Raw genomic sequence first — 17585 nt, forward strand, 5'->3', positions numbered from 1 at the left:
TGTTGAGAAGTACAAGTCAGGGTTGGGTTATTTAACCCCTTAATGACCGCCAATACGTCTTTTAACTGACGTGAGATATAAGAGTATAGCATCCCCATACAGGTGACAATCTAGCAGCTGTCGGCTGTACACTATAGCTGACAACTTGCTGCATCAGCCACGATCAGTGTTTGCACCGTCCAAATCTTTTTAACCCCTTAGATGCTGCTGTCAATAGTGACATCATATAAATGGTTAACACAGTGTGGGTGGTTCCTCTTTATCCTCATCGGCACCCTGAGATCTTGATTGTGTGGTCCTGATGTTTGCCATGGCAATTCACGCCCAAATAGCGGCCTAAAGGGGGTTTTACACATAGCGATATTGCTATAACGTCAACGATTTTGTGATGTTATAGCGATATAGCTATGTGTGATACTTACCTCCGACCGGCTCCCCCGCTGGTTATCGCTGATCGCGCGAGAATGTCCGGCTCCATTTCTCGTCGTCAGCTTCCTGCTGGGGCTTCCTGCTGTGACGACGAGCGACGCGTGGAGGCGGGCGGGAAGACATCTTCATCGCTGTGTGTGAAAGGTGAGTATCGTGCGCTGTATCGCTGCTGCATCTCTGTGAGATCTTTCTGTGTGAAAGCTCACTAGCGATCATTTAGCGATGCACCAGCGATCCTGACCGGGTCGGATCGCTGGTGCATCGCTAAATGTAAAAGGGCCTTTAGAGTCTGACGGCTGTTGTAACCTGTTCAGAAGTTAGTGGCATTTAGGTGGTAAAAATACACATTTTCATTTGTCATGGCACTTTGCATTAATTCCTGAAAATCACCTGAAGGGTTAATAAACTACCTGACAGCAGTTTTCAATATGTCAGGGGAGGTGCTGTTTTTAAAATGGTGTCACTTTTTGGGGTTTTTCAATATATAGGGCCCCCAAAGGCACTTCAAACCTGGATATTTCACTAAAAAAATAAATTTTTGTAAATTTCCTTGATAAAATGAAAAATTACTGCTCCTAAAATAAAAGAACATTTTACAGATGATGCTGATGTAAAGCAGGCATGTGGAAAATGTTATTTATTAATGTTTTTGTGTGGTATGACTATCTGGATTAAAGGGATAATTCAAAGTTTGAAAATTGCTAAGTTTTTAACATTTTTCTCAATTTTCTGATATTTTTTATAAATAAAAACAAAACATATTGACCTAAATTTACCATTATAAAGTACAATGTGTCATGAAAAAAACAGTCTCAAAATCACTGGGATTTGTTGAAGCGTTCCAGAGTTATTACCACATAAAGTGACACTGGTCAGATTTAAAAAATTTGGCTCCGTCACTAAGGGGTTAAAAAAAAAAAAGTATCCCAATTTCTAATGATCCCCTGGAGCACCAACAAATCTTTTATCAAATGGAAAGAACATGGTACCACAACAAACCTGCCAAGAAAGGGCATCCCACCAAATCAGAGAGGAAGCACAGAGACCAAAGGTAACCCTGAAGCTGCAGAGTTCACAAGCAGAGACTGGAGTATCTGTCTATAGGACCACTATAAGCTGCACACTCCATAGAGATGGCCTTGATGGAAGAGTAGCTGAAAAAAAGTCTTTACTTACACAGCAAAATTGTAAGACTTGTTTCGAGTTTGCTAAAAGACATGAGACACTCCCCAAATGTGTGGAGGACAGTGCTGTGGTCAGATGAGACCAAAATTGAACTTTTTGGCCACTGAGGTTAAATGCTATCTCTGGTCCCAAACCAACACAGCTCATCACCCCAAGAACACCACCTTCACAGTGAAACATGGTGGTGGCAGCATCATGCTGTGGGGATGTTTTTCTGCAGCAGTGGAAAATGGATGGTGCGAAACACTGTCAGTGATTTGAGACTGGATGGAGTCTCGTCTTCCAATAAGAAAATGACCCAGAGCATACTGCTAAAGCAACACTTCGAGTGGGGTTTAAAGGAAAACATGTAAATTTTTGAGTGGCCTAATCAAAGCGCAAACCTTAATTCAATTGAGAATCTGTGTTCAGACTTGAAGAGGAAACCATCTAATTTGAAGGAGCTGGAGAAGTTTTGCCTTGAGGAATGGGCAAAAATCCCAATGGAAAGCTCAGACTTATCCAAAGCAACTTGCAGCTGTAATTTCTGCAAGAGGAAGCTCTACAAAGTACTGACTTTAGGGGGAGGAGGAGTTACGCACACTGAAGTTTTCAGTTATTTTGTCCTATTTGTTGTTTGCTTCCCAATAAAAAGAAAACCAAATGTTCACTGTTGTAGGCCTGTTCTCTACATGAACTGATGCAAACGCTCCCAAAAAAATAGTGAAATTCCATGTTGTGAGGTAACAAAACATGAAAAATGCCAAGGGGGTGAATAGTTTAGCAAGCCACTGTATGAATAGCCAGACACTCTAGGTTCACGTTTGCCTTCATTTGCTTGTGTTTGTATGTTATTGCAATGTAGCAACTTGAACCTATACATTTCATTTTGCCAGGAGGTGCTTGTCTGTTTTGTTTTTTTGCAAACTAGAGTGCTGCATAGATTATCTCTATCTGTATACTATATGTGAACTCCTTTAACTGGCTCAATAGTGGTTCGTATTCCCACTGAATATTACCATCAGCCATTGCTATCCAGACTCTGTACTGGACCACTATTCTTGTAGTGTTGCTGCGGTTCCATTAATGTATCAGACTCTTACTGAAAGTTTTACTTCCCTTTAAAACTATTGGCTTTTTTGTATGTTGGTGGTTTATGTGGATTCTTATGCACTTTTTTTTTCTTTGTCTCTCTTCTAGCGGACTTTGGTTTTGCACGTTATTTACAGAGTAACATGATGGCTGCCACATTATGTGGATCACCAATGTACATGGTCAGTAGAATTTTGCTTAATTCGTAATGTGACAATAATGTACATTTCCCTTAAAACTGTAGTGAAACATTCGTATACTCATACTTGCTTAAAAGGTGCCACTTTACTAGTTACAAATCCCTGAAATACTGCAGAGTAAGGACTCCCTTTTTTTGACAGTTGAAACTCATGCCTAATATTAAAGGGTTGTCCCCAAAAGGTCAAATTATGCCCCAACTAAAGGATAGGGGATAATTGCTAGTCACTAGGGGTTCATCCTCTAGAATCAACAGGGATCTCTAGATTGGTAATCTGGAACCCTGAAAACAAGTCTCTGAAGTCCCATCTTGAAAGGAGTAGAGGTGCACATTCACTTCTTCTGCTCCTCTCCATTCTGGTCTGTGGGACCAAGGTCAACCATGCACTCCTCCACTCCATTCGTGGTCTGTGGGACCAAGGCCAACCATGCGCACCTCCACTCCATTCATGGTCTGTGGGACCAAGGCCAACCATGAACACCTCCACTTCATTCATGGTCTGTGTGACCAAGGTCAATCATGCATACCTCCACTTCATTCATGGTCTTTGGGACCAAGGCCAACCATGCACACCTCCATTCAGAACAGTTCCAGAGTTCCTATCACAGGATTCCAGAAGTCAGACCCTCAGTGATTAGCATGTTGTTTTCTATCTTGTGGACAGAGGATAAGTTGATTTTTTTTTTTTTTTTTTTTTTTTTCTTCTTAATAACTCTTTAAGCATCCAGACACATGGAAAATCTTGTAAAGGTTATTGCTTAGAGGTCTCATCAATAAGCTGGGTTGTTAAACTGTCCATAGATGTAATTATATGGATCTGCTTCTCTTATAATGCTTTATAGACTTGTTAACCACATGCAAGCCTAGTTGTTACATGCAGATACCATGAAAAGTCTCTGTAGTGTAACCCGAACTATTGTCTCCTGCAACCCCCAGACTTAATAACATGTTTTGTTACAGGCAGCCATCTTACCTATCATTTCCCTGTATAGCGTGCTGTACAATTATGATGTCTTTTGAACGATGGCTATTACTCCTAACTTTGCCGTAAATGTGGATGCTCCCCTAAGGCTACTTTCACACATCAGGTTTTCGGCGTCAGGCGCGATCCGGCGTCGTGCCGGAACGCCGGATCCGGCAAATGTTTAGTAAAACCGGATGTGACGGATCCGGTTTTCTGCCGGATCCGTCTTTTTCTTGACAGACAAAACCGGATCCGTCTCATCCGGTTCATCCGTTTTTCTATCCGTTTTTCGACGGATTACGCCGGATCCGGTTTTTAAAATTGACCCTTGTGGCCTTCCGAACGGGATTGGCTACTGGAAAACTATATATAGAGTGTTCCTACAGCCCTTCTTTGACAGGTTGTCGAGGAGAAAGTGCAGGTTGGAGAGAAGAGCAAGTTACTGGCGAAGATGGATGTTGCCATTGGAAATATTTTGAAGAATTTGGCGGATTTTATAGCGGAGGCGAATCGTTTGAGGGTGATTGTTCTGGAGAAGGAGAGAGCGAGACAGCAGCGCATCAGGCATCGTAGACGACGTTTGTGGATCCACCCCATCACAGCCAAGAGAATGATGCGTGGGGTCTATTCTACACTCTGCATGGATCTTCGACGAAACCCGGATAAATTTTTTGGATATGTTAGGATGAAAATGGAGAATTTTGATTACTTGGTGGAGCGCATTGCACACCTCATAAGAAAAGCGGACACCTATTGCCGCTTCTCTGTTTCACCCGCAGAGCGTCTGATGGTGACTTTAAGGTAAGCCACATTTATTGGATGTGATCGCATCAGAGCACACTTTCACTGCAATCTTGTTGGTGGTAGTTTGTATCTCCAAGTGTTATAGCTCAGTTTTGGTATGTAATGCTGTGATTTAAAACTAATTTGTTTTTTAATTCCCCACAGATTTCTTGCAACTGGAGAATCCCTTTCGTCACTGCATTTCCAGTACAGACTCGGGATTTCCACCATATCTGGAATTGTGAAGTACACATGCCGTGCACTGTGGGACTCCTTAGCTGAAGAGTTTTTACCAGAGCCCACAACAGAGAGGTGGATTGAAATTGCTGACAAGTTTCAACAGATATGTCAGTTTCCCAACTGCTTGGGCGCTGTGGACGGGAAACATATCCGCATTGTAAAGCCAGCTGGATCGGGATCGGAATATTTCAATTACAAGAAATATTTTTCAATTGTCCTCATGGCCATCGCTGACGCGGAATACAAATTTATTGCGGTTGATATTGGGGCCTATGGCCGCTCCAATGACTCTCAAGTTTTCAAACTGTCTGCCATGGGGCGTAAACTGTATGGAAACACCTTCCAGTTCCCACCACCTAGACCGCTGCCGCAAACATCTGGTCCACCTACGCCATTTGTCTGTGTAGGGGATGAAGCCTTCCAGCTGTCAGAACACCTTTTGAAACAGTACTCTAGCAGAGGATTGACAAGACCAAAACGCATTTTTAATTACCGCCTCACAAGAGCAAGAAGAATGGTTGAATGTACCTTTGGTATTCTGACAGCCAAATGGCGGGTCCTATTGACTGCGATCAACCTCGAGACAGAAACTGTGGACGAGGTGATCAAAGCGTGCGTGGTACTCCACAATTTTGTTATCTGCAAGGAACCCATTTCCATTGAGGACACCTCTGAAGAAACCACCTTGCAAGATTACCATGACATTACCACTAGAAGTTCTGTGACGGTTTCAGTAATGAGGGACAATTTTGCACTATACTTTGTCACCTCAAGGCAGAGTACACTGGCAGGATGACAGAGTGTGAAAGATTTGTGCCCTAACCAAACTTGTGTACCTTCTGTACCAACAGTATATACCTTTGCCAACCAAAGTTGGCTATCTTGTCATGGTCTCTATTTTTAGCTTTAGGCCACAGGTGTGTACCTGGTTGTGTTTTATGCAAAGTATTTCACCTTTTAACAAAAGTTGTGTACATTGTTAGGAAATCACCAACAATAAACACAACTTTTTAGGTGAAATACTTTGCTTCAAACACAACCAGGAACACAACTGTGGCAAAAAGCTAACATTTACCCACAGTTATATACCTAGTTTTGAATACCATTTCACCTTTTAAATACCCTGTATTTAACCTTTTTCGCCGCAGAAAGAAATGACAGACAACCAGTGTAAAATAATTTAACTTTTATTGAAAAATGTTTTTTTTAGTAAACTTTTTTAAAATTTTAATAAACTTGTTTAATAAAGCTTTGAAACCATAAAACTGGTCATTTTTATTTAAATACACACATTATAAATCTGTGTAGTGTGTGGTGGAAATACTGCTGGAGGGGCTGCGGGACACTTCGACACTGGGAGTGTGGAGAGAGGACTGGGATCGTGGTGGGGAAGGAACAGTTAGAGGTGAAGGTGTGGAAAAAACTACAGAATGGGTGGACATGTGGGAAGCAGAAGAGGTGGTGGGTGGTGGAGTGGAGGGTTGGGCAGGGACTGTAGGAGCAGATGATGTTGATGGCAAGTTGTATGGGGAAGGAGTTTGGTACGGGGCAGGTTGCTGGAAGTGGGGAGATGTCTGGTACGGGGCAGGTTGCTGGAAGTGGGGAGATGTCTGGTACGGGGCAGGTTCCTGGAAGTGGGGAGATGTCTGGTATGGGGCAGGTTGCTGGAAGTGGGGAGATGTCTGGTACGGGGCAGGTTGCTGGAAGTGGGGAGATGGCTGGTGCTGGGGAGATGGCTGGTGCTGGGGAGGTTGCTGGTGCTGGGGAGGTTGCTGGTGCTGGGGAGGTTGCTGGTGCTGGGGAGGTTGCTGGTGCTGGGGAGGTGGATGGTATGTAATAGGAGGGGGAGGATGGAAAGTGGCTGGAGGGGGTGTAGATGTAATAGGAGGGGGGAGGATGGAAAGTGGCTGGAGGGGGTGTAGATGTAATAGGAGGGGGGAGGATGGAAAGTGGCTGGAGGGGGTGTAGATGTAATAGGAGGGGGAGGATGGAAAGTGGCTGGAGGGGGTGTAGATGTAATAGGAGGGGGAGGATGGAAAGTGGCTGGAGGGGGTGTAGATGTAATAGGAGGGGGAGGATGGAAAGTGGCTGGAGGGGGTGCAGGTGGAGGAACTACTGTGGTGGGAGGAGGAGGTTGGGAGGTAACTTGCTGGAGAGCAGCGTGGCATGAATGCATTACATGCATCTGCTGGGCAGGAGAGAGCGTTTCCATGCGCTCCACAACAGACCTGAAAAAGGTGTGGTTTGGCGAAGATCTTGCTTCTGAATGCATGGTTTGCAGAAGTGTCTTCACCTCCAGAATGCTGGAGTTGATCTGCTGATAGCCTGCGGAGATTTGCTCTGACAAGACTTTTAGACAGTTCTGGAAAGATGCATTCAGATGCAAGAACTCTGGCGCATAAGTCTTTTCCTGACCCCTCTGCCGCTGCCGCCCAGTACCCGCAGGTGTACTAGAGGTGGCAGGGGCAGAAGGGTGGGGTAAAGGGAAAGCGATCTCCTCACCAGCAGCTTCATGTAATGTAGGCGGCCACGATGCTCCTGTGCTGGTGGATGAAACAGATGGGTCGAATGTGTGGGAAGGCTGGGAAGGTGCAAATGTACCGGGGCGGTCGAAGTGTCCCTCGGTGCCGGTCTCCTCAGGGATCGCCTCAGAAGGGTCCAATTGTGCAGGCTCCCGAGTGCTGCTCACCGTGCTGTGGAATAAAGAGAAAAAAAAACAATTAAAATAGTGACATGGTATGGCCCTGGCTGAAAAAAAAGTTACATCTAAACATTTTTTTGTCACATGTGGTGTGTAATATTTACCTTCTGGTGAGCATTGTCTCCCGGAGGAACGACAGGGCTCGTGCGTACTTGTACTTGCTCCTGCGTCCTCCAGATCCACTCGGGGCCCGCATCTCTTTATTGAACTCCTTCTTGAAACGATCCCTCACAGACCGCCACCGCTTCACAATTCTCTCCCCTGAAATGAGAAAGGACAAAGTGGTTAGTATACAACATCAGTGTTTCCCAAACTCCAGTCCTCATGGTCCCCAGGGGTCATGTTTTCAGGATTTCCAAAGTAAATAGAAATCCTGAACACATGATCCGTGGGGACCACGAGGACTGGAGTTCGGGAAACACTGGTTTAAATCAAGCAACCGGTACTGTATATACTTACGCTCTTTAATCTGGGCCCGAGCTTCGAGGTCCTCCCAGCGGTCCACAAGGAGCGAACAGATTTCCTCCCAGAGTCGTCGGGTAACGATCAGGTCAGCGTGGCGGCGGTCAGCCATATTCCAGAGCGGCTCCCTTTCTCTGACGAGATCGATGAGGTGGTCCACATCAATCCCTCCATCCTCACCGTCAGAGTCGGGAGCACGCTGTGAAGGCTGTTAAAGAAAAAGACAAAAATAACATAATTAGCCTCCACAAAAGAAATGAAATAAAAAGTGCAAAAAAAACAAAGCAAAAATATTTATACTTACACGCTGGTGACCGCCGCGTTGCTGTCGCTGACGACCCTGGGAGGCACTGCGAGGACCTCTTGGCCGAGCACCAGATTGGGAAGACTAGAGAAGAAAACAAAAAATGTTATGTCTTTGGATGTAGGCATTTGTTTGCTGTGTGTGGTCTGCAGAACATTGTTTTCTATGTGTTGTGTGTAGTGTGATGTTGTGTTTCTGCGTTTGATGCAAAAAACTTACCAATTGTGAGCCCACTCCAAGTGTCTGTCCACCCCTTCCTCCTTCTTCTGGGAGCTCCTCTTCATCTTGTGATTCCTGTTTTGAAATAAAAGGCAATGAATACACATATATTACAGAGATGATGGATTTTGGAAATAAAAACTTACCGTCAAACGCTGACGATGCGAGGGAGGGCTCCCAGAAGATGTGCTGTCTTCCTCATGGCCAGACTCCATGGCTGTGGGTGGTGTTTCTGCTGCTGCCATTGCTGCTGCTGCTGCTGCATCTATTGGGCGGCTGTTGAATAAAGAGAAACAAAGGGCCAATGAATATCTTGATATTCCATAGCCCTAGTTTGGAGGAATGGGGGATTTGATAATTACCGTCTCTCATCTGCTGCTGGACTCCCCTCCCGTTGTTCAGCATGCTGCTCCATTTGGGGTGGTGCTGATGGTGCTGCTGCTGCAGATGTCTGCTGCCTTCTCCTGCTCCTGGTTCTTGGCTTGGGTGGCATGTTGGGTGTGGCTGAGGGTCCCATTGTCTTGCTTTTATATATGTCCTGTGGGCAGAGCTACTGAGCATGCTCAGACCAAAGAAACCGGATCCGGCCGTCGCCGGATCAGGCGCATTGCGGCGCTCATAGGCTTTCATTGTATGAAAAAGCCGGACACGCCGGATCCGGCGTGTCCGGCTTTTTCGCCGGAGACAAAAAACGTTACAGTAGCCGTTTTTTCCAGACGCCGGATCGCGTCACATTGCCGGATCCGGCGAAAATCGGATGAAACGCATGGCCATCCGGCTCGATCCGGCTCTAATGCAAGTCAATGGGGGGGGGGGGGAAACCGGATCCGGCATTGCATTTCGCCGGATCCGGTTTTAGTCAAAAGCGCCGGATCGCGCCTGACGCCGAAAACCTGATGTGTGAAAGAGGCCTAAGCGTGCATGTTTTTTTCAATTGGTGTTGGTTAACAGCTGAATTAGTCTCGTTAAAATATCCAGCATGTTCATTTTTTTTATGATATCGGTCATCTGGGAAGGGTCATAAGAAGTCTATATGCAGTAGTCAGAAGATGACTATAACATTAGCTGGTTCAATTTCTTGAACACTGGAATACACCATAGGTAAACTGTGAAAGCCTCTAGATCATGGGTGGGCAATTAATTTTCCCAAGGGGCCACATGAGAGAAGGTGTATGTTTAGAAGTGCCAAACCGATAGTCTGACATTAGTTCTGCTTAATATTACCTTTAACCTAGTTATTTTATATAATTATTAATTGTATCACTGAATATTGAGCAGAATGAAGTATACTGACACCCCATCTATATACTGTATGAGCCAACACACAGCCCCTATATACAGTATAAGTCCCCACCGTACCTCTTTGCGGTATGATCCCACACAGCACCCTCCTTTATTACAGCACTAGCTGAAGAGCCCGATGTTGCCCGGGCATAGTACTTAACTGTTGGTCCCGCTGTCTTCCTTAACAGCTCCGCTCTCCACCCGCCATCACGCTCTCTCCTTCCGCAGCCCTGCTCTTCACCCGCCATCACGCTCTCTCCTTCCGCAGCCCTGCTCTCCACCCGCCATCGCGCTCTCTCCTTCCGCAGCCCCGCTCTCCACCCACCGTCCCGTTCAATCCCTCCTCAGCCGCGCTCTACATCAGTGTCCAGGTGTCCCTCCACAGCCCCGCTCTCTTCCTTCACAGCCTTGCACTCTCCCTCTACAGCCCCGCTGTCTTCCTTCCTCCACAGTCCCGCTCTTCATGCACCACATGTGGTGACGCCGGGACCAGGAGAGAGGTGCGCAGATTTTTCGTTTGGCCAGAGTGGGCGGAGCTAGAGCGGGCGGCCTTCGGGGCGTGGCCTAGCGTGGTCGGAGCTACAGCGCGTGTGATTGGGCGGCCTGTGGGGGCATGGCCTAGCGCTGTAGTAGGCCGCAGTAGAAGCTGAGGACAAAATTTAGGCCGGGAAGCTGCATGGGGAGAGGGGTGATTGGCGCAGTTGGCGACGGGGAGCGCCAACTGAGCCGGGACAGGGCTGGGAAGGTGTCGGCACTATTCAGCCCCTGTCCTGAAGACTGTCTTTCTCACAGCCCCGCTCTCCATGCACTGTCCTGCTGTATCCATCCTCAGCCCTGCTCTCCAACCGCGTCCCATTCTGCTGCTTCGTGATTGGTTGGTGTCCCACTCGGCTGCTTCGTGATTGGTTGGTGATACATGCACACACACACTCAGATTTATATATAGAGATGAAGCACACAGACAGACCCTATATACAGCATGAAACCCCACAGCCTCTATATACAGTATGATTGCCCACATAGTCCCTATATACAGTATTACCCCCTATATACAGCATGAGCCCTCACATAGCCCTCCTACATACAAACACATATGAAAGAAACAAAACGCATTCCCCGCTATTGGTCCCCCGGTTTTATGTTCCAGTCTGCGTGTACTGAGGCTCTGCACATCAGACACCATAGCAGTAGTAGTAACATCATTGCGTCTGTCTGTTTTACACTCGGAGTGATGGATGAAGATGACGGTAGCCCCTACTCCATTATATTCACTGCTCTAAATAAAAATATGTTTAGGTTATTCTGATACACACTGGAAGGACAAACTACTATGGACTAAATAAAGGTAAAGCAGATCTGTTGCCAGATTTCATAATACAAGCTGCACACTTTATTAAATTGATTTCTTAGACCTGTTGGGGCTGGTGTACATGCTATGTAAATCCGTGTCAGTGTGGCTGTATAATTTGCCCATGAAAATGAGCACTTTGGCTAGAGCTAAGCTTTCACTAAAGACTATACATCGATTGAACTAAATGTCTAATGTAAGTACACCAGCCTTATCAGGTCTAAGATATCTACTTAATAATGTATCCAGTTTTGTATTGTGAAATCTGGTGACAGATGCACTTTTATACATTGACACCTTATGGATACTATGCCCAGTCACCATGCCGTATACCGTATTTTCCGCTTTGTAAGACGCACTTTTTTTCCCCAAAATTTGGGGGGAAAACAGGGGTGCGTCTTACAAAGCGGACATGCCTTACCTAGGCTGTGATCGGGGGCGTCCGGCGGTTGCTGGCCGCTGCTGCGGGTGTGTCCGGTGCCGCGTTGTGTGCCCGTCGATGCCCGGGGCTCTGCCAACATTGTGCGACAGGCCAGAGCCCCGGCATTTCCTCGGGTCCCTGTGTGCCGGTAAAAAGATGGCTGCCGGCGCGTGCGCAGATGGGATCTCGGGACCCAGTTCTCGAGAGATGAGATTTGAAATCTCATCTCTCGAGAGCTGGGTCCCGAGATCCCATCTGCGCACGCGCCGGCGGCCATTTTCCCTGGGTTCCCTGTGTGCGCGCGGTGGTGCCTGTAAAAAAAAAAATGGCCGCCGCGCGTGCGCACATGGGATCTCGGGACTGGGTCCCGAGATCCCATCTGCGCACGCGCCGGCGGCCATTTTTTTTTTTTTTTACCGGCACTTCAGCGCACGTATACAGGGAACCGAGGAAATGCTGGGGCTCTGGTCTGTCGAACAATGTCGGCAGAGCCCCGGGCATCGATGGGCACACAACGCCGCACCGGAGGCACCCGCAGCACCGGCCTGCAACAGCCGGATAAGTGGAGAAACCTGACACCAGCACAAGACTCTGCAGCAGCAACGGCACACATCGGAGCCCCCCCTCATCCCTGGATGCGGCCTGCAGCATCACTCCACGCCTGCCTCCTCCAGCAGCGAGCCTGGGACCCCGCTACACCGCAGCCACCAACCCCAGTAAGCAATAAGATGCAAGGATTATAAGAGGCACCACCATTTTATTAAAAAATATTTTTTTCTTATTTTTCTCCTCAAAAATTGTGGTGCGTCTTATAATCCGGAGCGTCTTATAAAGCAAAAAATACGGTAAATAGTTTAGTTTCTTCATTTGTTGTGTAACAGAAATATTCTGTCCTGCAGTATTTGCCCTGAGAACGCCGTGTGAGCTTTGTGAGTCACTGTGACCTGTCAGGCTTGTGATAATGGCAGAGTCATATCTGAATTCCTAGAATCCCGTTAAAGAATATCTTCTTGTCTTTTGTTTAGCAGTGAACGGCATTCTCAGGACACTGACCCACCACACAAAGCACCTTCTGCCATTTCAAAAGTTTAATAAGATGAAAGTTACACTGTAATATTCGGAACATGATACTTAAGGAGTTATCTGGGCTTTGAGGGTTTTTTTGGCTATGGGTCCAAGAACTTACCGGTGGGTACTGTTCTGCCCTGCATATGCTCCTGTTTGCAGCTTGGAGAGGGAGGACTGCTGCACTATACTAACTTTTGGGTTGGTTTAGTATCTTTTTTCTTAAACCTGTAATACTACACTTCTTGTAGGGTTCGAGTAGTTGTTAACAAATGGAAACATTCGATACCCTTGGTAAACCTCTAATTTCGCAAGGGTAGGAAGAGAGCAAACTTGTGTCATTGAGCCACATCTTTTTAGACCTTTTTACTGTATGTTCTTTGGGGTGTAACAAGCCTATATGAGTTTTCAATGGGAACCGGTCACATGAAGAAACTCTAATATAGGGTTAGTCTGCAGGTTAATAGCATTATGAACCTGTTTGGTGACGGTATTTGGAAACCCGCTACCAGAATTAAATGAACTCTGTTCCTCCCAGTAGTTTTCGGGTTTGTCAGACCAGCGACTGTTACCGCTTGCCCAGCACTGACTGACTGACAGCCAGCTCTAATGCTGACCCTGTTGTCAGTCAGTGCTGGGGACGCTGTTACAACGGCCGCTGTATATACACATAGCGGTCGCTGAAGCCGCGCGGCACCTCCCCTGTGATTGAAACCCGAACGCTGCTTTCTTCCCGGCAGTGAGGGTCTAAGTCCGGGAGCCGCATGGTGTCAGAAGGCTCCTAACCTGCAGAATCACGTCATATCCACAGGTAATAGCGTTTTTCTCATTGACAAGTTCCCTTTAGAGATTGCATACTACTTGTATTTTACCTATATTTCCTCATATCTGCTGTCTGTAAATATATTGCTACATTTCCCAGATAACAGTCCAGTGATTTTACTTTTTAGGCTCCGGAAGTTATTATGTCTCAACATTATGATGCAAAGGCGGACCTGTGGAGCATAGGGACAGTCATTTATCAGTGTCTGGTTGGCAAGCCACCTTTTCAGGTAACCACAGTCTGTGATCCAGCTAGATTTATTGTCTGCAGATAATTTGCCGCCTGTGGCTTTGGTTATATGAGATAAGTTTGATTTTCAGTTCTTGGCATCCTCTCGATACCACAAAGTGATATTTACTATTAATAAGAATGTACCTTTGATGTGAACGCTCTGCGATTCTATATTACAGGTTACATGACATACGAGAATGGGTTGTTTACTATTTGAATATAGGAGGATATACGTGCATAGTCTTTAAACTCTCCTACCCAATTTTTGGACCTATATATCTTGCATTTGCTGTGATTTTTCATATGATTTTATGCAACATTTTTCCCCTGTTCCTTGTCATATCACTTTCTGTTCCATCTCTATGTAATTTCCACTAAAATCTAGTCTAGTTTCTGCTTGCAAAGATTTGTCAAACTTCACGCCGCATATTACTAGATTGATGAAACTTTTCTGCCAAATACTTTTTCTCAAAGATCATGACTGCCTTGCCTGACAGTATAATAAATGCATTCAGTAGGAGTCGGGCTATCCTGGAAACATTCGGGGCATAGTTTTAAAGGACAAAAACTGGCCCCGCTCCCCTTCAATATACTGATCCAAAATACCGACATGAAAGTGTCCTAGGAGGAAGTCTATTTGCCCAAAGTGACAGTAGATGCTTGTCACAAAGCCTTGTAGGAGATATTTATTGACCCCCCCCCCCTTATAAAAATGTCACCTATGGTGTACTAATTGCTGCCTCTGATGTCTAATGAAACATGCTATTTATGTTGCTCGGTGCCCCCTTGGTTTGGCCAATAGACTCGGTGCACTGTTCTGCCCACTGATTTTTGCATGTCCCCGCCTTGCTTGTGTTGATTGACAGCACTTGCCTGAGTTTCCTCTGCAACCTATGCTCACTAAAAGCAAGCCAGTGCTGTCAATCACCAATGAGGCAGAACTGAGCACTGAGCCTCCTTGCCACACCAATTATGCAGTGCTAATTAGCCTATTTGATGAAGCCTCAGTTTCTGCAGCAATTTGAACACTAAGCTGCAATTTTTATAGGGGTGATGTCCACCACAAAAGACAAGTGAGAGTGATCAATGGCTGCCACGAGAGATAGTGAGTTCTCCTTCAATGGAAGTCTTCAAACAGAGGCTGGACAGACATCTGTCTGAGATGGTTTAGGGAATCCTGCATTGAGCAGGGGGTTGGGTACTATGACTTTGGAGGTCCCTTCCAACTTTACATCCTAGGATTCTATGTGCCTAATTTATATTATAAGTTTGGGCTAAAGATTTCCTTTATAATATTTGCACAAGCAATATACTCTTGATTGGTGGATTCAGTATTTCTGTGGTTTTCTTCATCCAGTCATACACGCTGTGTAAGCTCATGTGACATATCAGACTGCTTGCTCCTTTTATGCCCTTTATGTAACATAAGTGGCCATTATTGTATAAGTGCATGAATATATAAAGTCTACCTATTCTTTATGACAGGCAAATAGCCCTCAAGATCTGAGACTGTATTATGAAAAGAATAAGAACCTAGTTCCAAGGTACTGTCACACTTTAATATTTCAGACATAGTGGGGGATTTTGTAATCTTATTGCGACTTCCATTGCAAATTACCACATTGAATTGGTTATCTGGGACTATTTTATTTTTCTCTTATGGGCCTTAGAATTTACAGGCACCAATCTCTGCCAGCTCAGAGCGGTCGCGGACTGCCCCGCCTGGTAATTCTGCATCGTCCGGTGACTTCAGAGCAGCTGCTCTTTTCCTTTCCTGCTCTGATCAGGTGATGGGATGTCACTGCCGATGTCATTCTGTTTGACCTCCGGCTCCCCGCTGCATAACTGCGGGGAGCTGCCTGTTAATCATCATGTCCGCAGCCCGAAATAAGAAGAGCTGCTCTGTTGACGTGAAGCAGCAGAATCACTGACCGTTTTGTCAGTTTTTAGCCCAGTAGGGAAAAATAAAAATGGCCCCGGATAGTCCCTTATATCAACCAGGTGTGAAATGATGATGAATTGGGACAATATCTGGGCCAACAGTTTTCCACTAATACAGGAGTAGTTGAAAGTGTTAGATGTGTATTAGTGATCAGGACAACTCTGAATCTCCAGCCATTTTTATTATTACTAATATTCTATGAGCAACAAGCCCAATCTGGACAAATGTGTCCACAATGTCTTTTATGTTCTTATGGAGTCGAAGTTGTAGCTGACGCGTTCTATAATGTATCATTACAGCGTTCCTGGAGAAACCTCTGCTTATCTATCCGACTTGTTGCTGGGACTACTCCAGAGAAACCAAAAAGACAGGCTCGATTTTGGTGAGCTTTATGTCATGGCTTTTTCACATGTTTTTTTTCTGTGCCCAAAATATGACAGTGGTGTGAACAGGGATTGACTCTAATCAGGGTTAATTAGCACAAGGTGACTGTTCAGATCAAGCAGCAGTGGTCGAGCAATTCAGTGCACATTCCCACTTTTTTGTTTTTCCTTCTTCCTCTTTCCTGTTCTGACTCGTATAAAGCCAAAGCTGTCAGCCAAAAATAGAGGGTAAAGATGGATCCAAAACGGGCACGTGGATAGGTCACCTGTGTCCTTGTCAATGATGCATAAAGTAACTGTGCTTGGTTTGAACAGTCATTTTGTGCTGACAGATTTCTGAAGCAGAAATTCATTAGATCAGATTGAAGTGTAAGCATTTAGCTCTGTGTAGGTTTTTTTCAGAGAAGCCCAAGGCGACCCTTGATGCAAACAGATTGTGTAGAAGGGCTGGGATTTTCAATAGCTCTGTACTAGTTGCTCGCATTCTGACAGACTTGAGCTGGCCTTGTATTAAAAGGCCACAATGTAATGCCAAGCTGCGTACTTGTGTGCGACCTCACCCGGAACAGTCTGCTGTATTCTGGAACCTGGTGACTCGAATGTAAACTTTGTTGCACCAGATCAAAGAATAAATGGGTTGAAGATGAATTTCATATCTGGCCATAAAAACCCCAATCTTCCCCTTTTGTGTGCTGAATTTTGTCCCCATACAGAGCGGAGCTGCCAGCGCTGTCGGCATACAGATGAGCACAGTGTGTCCGGTGCATGGTGATTATCGGCTGAGTGACAGCGCAGGGTATGATGGCAGAACACGAGCCAAGGCATCATGGATATAAATAGGGCTTCACGTGGAGCACTGCAGAGGGAATGTATGGTTATGGTGTTTGGAAGGAATATTAAGGGGACACACAGGCCGTTTCTTATTGTGTGTAGTGGTCTGCCTTACATAGGATCATGTAGCAGTCACATTGTGTTCTAGTGCTCATACACTTAAGACCACGTCCACTTTACCCTTAGAATTCCAGTGAGTCTCTTGGCTTTATGGTTGGCGAGTCAATAGTTTGGTGTATGTATTAATCTTTTTGCATGCCATGGTCTAAAATGTTCTGTTTAGGTGAAAGTAGAAGTCCAGCCCATGCTTGCGAATGCCATAAGATTAATAACCACTAACAGTGAAGTGAATAACTCTGATTATCCCTGCTTTGCAGTTTGCTGCAAACTGGTCAGTTCCAGACTGATCTCTAGCCATCCGCATATGTGGGATGCAGTTATCTGCTGGATTTAAAATGGAATCTGTCGCCAGGTTTTTGCTACCTCATCTAAGAGCAGCATGGTGTAGAGACAGAGACCCTGATTCTAATGATGTATCACTTACTGGACTACGTGTTGTATTTTTATTTTTATAAAGTCTTGTTTTTCTCTTCTGCAGATCTACCAGTTCTCTGAATGCTGAGCTCTGTATAACCCAGTTCACACCACTGATTAGCAGCTTTCTGCTTATGCACAGCTGTCAATCAATTTGGATTGGGTT

At 45.6% G+C, this 17585-nt stretch overlaps 1 protein-coding gene across 2 annotated transcripts in view; it reads left to right on the forward strand.

Annotated features, from left to right (window-relative positions):
• The window catches only part of ULK2 (unc-51 like autophagy activating kinase 2), a 185297-nt gene that overhangs the window by 84455 nt on the left and 83257 nt on the right, over positions 1–17585 (forward strand). For both annotated transcript variants that reach the window (XM_073573475.1, XM_073573484.1), the window contains exons 7-10: positions 2794–2867; positions 13626–13727; positions 15215–15273; positions 15971–16053. In XM_073573475.1, the coding sequence (XP_073429576.1) occupies positions 2794–2867; positions 13626–13727; positions 15215–15273; positions 15971–16053 (318 nt within the window). The remainder of the gene's footprint in view (positions 1–2793; positions 2868–13625; positions 13728–15214; positions 15274–15970; positions 16054–17585) is intronic.

This window comes from Dendrobates tinctorius, unplaced genomic scaffold, assembly GCF_039654945.1.
Source record: "Dendrobates tinctorius isolate UK_male_01 unplaced genomic scaffold, ASM3965494v1 ptg000007l, whole genome shotgun sequence".
Taxonomy (NCBI): Eukaryota; Metazoa; Chordata; class Amphibia; order Anura; family Dendrobatidae; genus Dendrobates; species Dendrobates tinctorius.